At 54.8% G+C, this 2,549-nt stretch overlaps 1 protein-coding gene across 1 annotated transcript in view; it reads right to left on the bottom strand.

Annotated features, from left to right (window-relative positions):
• ATP1B1 (ATPase Na+/K+ transporting subunit beta 1) overlaps nt 1-2,549 on the bottom strand; it is a gene marked incomplete at its 3' end in the record, with an annotated part of 12,793 nt that continues 10,244 nt past the window's right edge. The window contains exons 4-6 of the mRNA XM_026044429.1: nt 2,418-2,549; nt 937-1,017; nt 1-153 (exon numbers count right to left, since the gene is read on the bottom strand). Of these exons, the coding sequence (XP_025900214.1) occupies nt 1-153; nt 937-1,017; nt 2,418-2,549 (366 nt within the window). The remainder of the gene's footprint in view (nt 154-936; nt 1,018-2,417) is intronic.

Raw genomic sequence — 2,549 nt, 5'->3', positions numbered from 1 at the left:
GGTCAGGTTGGTGAACTGCACGGCCACGAGCGGCTGCAGGTAGCGCGGCTGCAGCAGCTTCCCGTAGTAGGGGTAGTACTGCAGGGCGAAGCCGGCGTAGCCGCCCATGCCGTAGTACTCCACAGCGCCCACGTTGTCCATGTCYTCTTCTCTCTGCAGAGCAAGGGAGATGTGGCCAATGCTAAAGCACCCAGCCTCTCCTTCTGCCGGACTCTCCCTAGTGCCACCCATGCCTGTGGGGACAGGCCCCTCTTTGGGCATGCCCTTTGGGTCCTCACAAGGGCCTGGGGGACAGGACTCCCTCCTAGCACCCGGCGTGTCTCATGCAGGAAGATGGGGGGGCTCATTCTGCTCAAAGCCAGACAYTTCTCCACCTGCCCAGGAGCCACCGTGGCTTCCCGCTGTGTCAGTGCCATCTCTGAACAGAAACCAACCCCAGCCGCCCGCCTCTGCTTGTGCATCTCAGCCCAAGGCAGCCGCTCCGAGGGGCTGCCCATTCACCCCCCCCATGCCCCTCTCTGTGAGGGCAGCTCTGGCTGTCGTCTCCCAGGGGCTTCGGGGGCCTGGCCTGTCACCCCTCCCTGCACCGAGGGCACCTGGCGGGCTGTGGAAAGGCAAAGGCTGGATGCTCTCGCACACCCATGTCCCCTCCCAATCCGCCTGCTGGGCAGGGAGAACCAAGTAGAACAGCAGCTCCGGGCTGCTCCCAGCTGTCACACACCCACCCACCCACAATGTCTGCATCTGCTCACAGGTACCGCCTCGTGAACAACTTAGTATCAATAGGGACGGATTTAAATTGGTTCCCCTCCGTAACTGTCTGCTTTGAACATATAGGAAAACGTTTCTGCATTTCCCCCTCAGGCTTTGAAACACGGTTCATTCCCAGAGGCTTGTGGTAACTAACCCTGGGTACAGATTCAGCCCCTCACTTACCTTGGGGCTGCAGTGCACAGGGATGAGGTAGGGGTTGAATTTCGCCGCGACCTCTGGGGGGAGGCTCTCGTTTGCTGGAGCCTACGAGAGAGCCAAAACACACGGGAACGTTGGTGCTGCCTCCCGGCGGGCAGCAGCAGAACCCCGCACCGGTGCCCGGCCTCCCTCCCAGCGCCTTGCTGGAAAGCCAGGGAAAAGTCTCCATCATTGGGCATCACGCCCTAGCCAGTCTTGGGGGCTGCTCTGCACCTCGCATAATGCAGCGGCTGTGGGGGGTCTCCAGGAGCACTGACGCACACACAGAACCATAGAAACCCTAAGGTTGGAAGGGACCTCTGAAGGTCATCCAGTCCAGCCCCCTGCGCCCGCAGGGTCACCRAGAGTATGTGGCACAGGGTCACTCGTGGCTGGGACACTCTGCCTGCACCCGCCGCCTCAGCTGGTCTGCAGCTCTGGGGCAGGGCAGGCAGACACCACCCAGCACTGCCCACACCTTCCAGCTGCCATCCCACAGCTGCCACGCGCCGACCGCAGCAGAGCGCTTCCCAAATGCAGCAACGATTACTGGCCCCCAGCGAGACAACTCAGGTGATTTCTCTAGCACAGGGAAACCTCCCTTTGAAGAAAAACGTTGCTCGACATGTGCTGTCTGGATAGTTTGTTTCCTCTTCCTCCCAGCTACACGGATGGGATGGGGGTAAGGGATGAATCACCACTTGCATCATTTTCCATCCAGAAGATGGAATGGGGTGGTTTGCACAAGCCCCTATTCAATAGCATGTACTCTGCCACTCAATTCTGAGAGAAATTTTCAGTATTTAAATGTGTTGGGGAAAAAAAAAAGTAAAAGCAATAGGGGCAGCGCAGAGCACAGGGGCAACAGCCAGCACCACCTTACATCATCTATCATCTCTTCACCTTTCTTTCAGTAAGATGTGCACTGGACTCTCAGCTGCTCGCCAGTCTATGCTTTACAGACTATGTATGAGTCCAGTACCACTTAATATAGCACCACCTCATTTAATTAAGTGCTTTCAGCAAGGCAGGCAACTGTGCTGCCTAAGGAATGACCGAAGCAGGGTAGAATTTACTTATCTCAGTACAAACACAGCAGGCCTCCTACGTCACACAGTAGCATACACTGTATCTATAGATAGAGAATTTAGAGAAATGCCTTCTTAAACCATTCAGTAAGCCAGGTCAGCAAGGTAACCGGAGCACTAGCCGGGCACGGTGAGAGCTCGCTGCTGTTAACAACTAGCAGCAAGCAGTTTCCATAGCTCTTTAATGAAAAGTCTTTGCAAAGCCATTCATTCAAACCCTATCGAAGTTTCTCTTCTGCACAATGTGTTTAATACTAATCTTTCTCTAGAACAGAAAAGCAGGTGGTAACCGAATGGCTTTTCCAGAGCCACAGCAAGTCTGCGGCCAACTCTGTCTCCTTATCAGTAGTTTCTATTAGGAAAGGAAGAAATACTTGCCTTAGGTTTGAAGCCAATAATTCTGTTAAGCTTGACAAGTATGCAGGGTTTGCCATCCTTGTACCCAAAGGTTGGGTCATTTATCCCAGAGCAGTTTTCCAGCCATTCACGCCTGAATTTGCAGACCTTCTT

Source organism: Nothoprocta perdicaria, unplaced genomic scaffold, assembly GCF_003342845.1.
Source record: "Nothoprocta perdicaria isolate Ctin4 unplaced genomic scaffold, notPer1 scaffold_362, whole genome shotgun sequence".
NCBI lineage: Eukaryota > Metazoa > Chordata > Aves > Tinamiformes > Tinamidae > Nothoprocta > Nothoprocta perdicaria.
The sequence above is the reverse complement of the archived record's forward strand: the minus strand, read 5'-3'. Positions and strand labels throughout refer to the sequence as shown.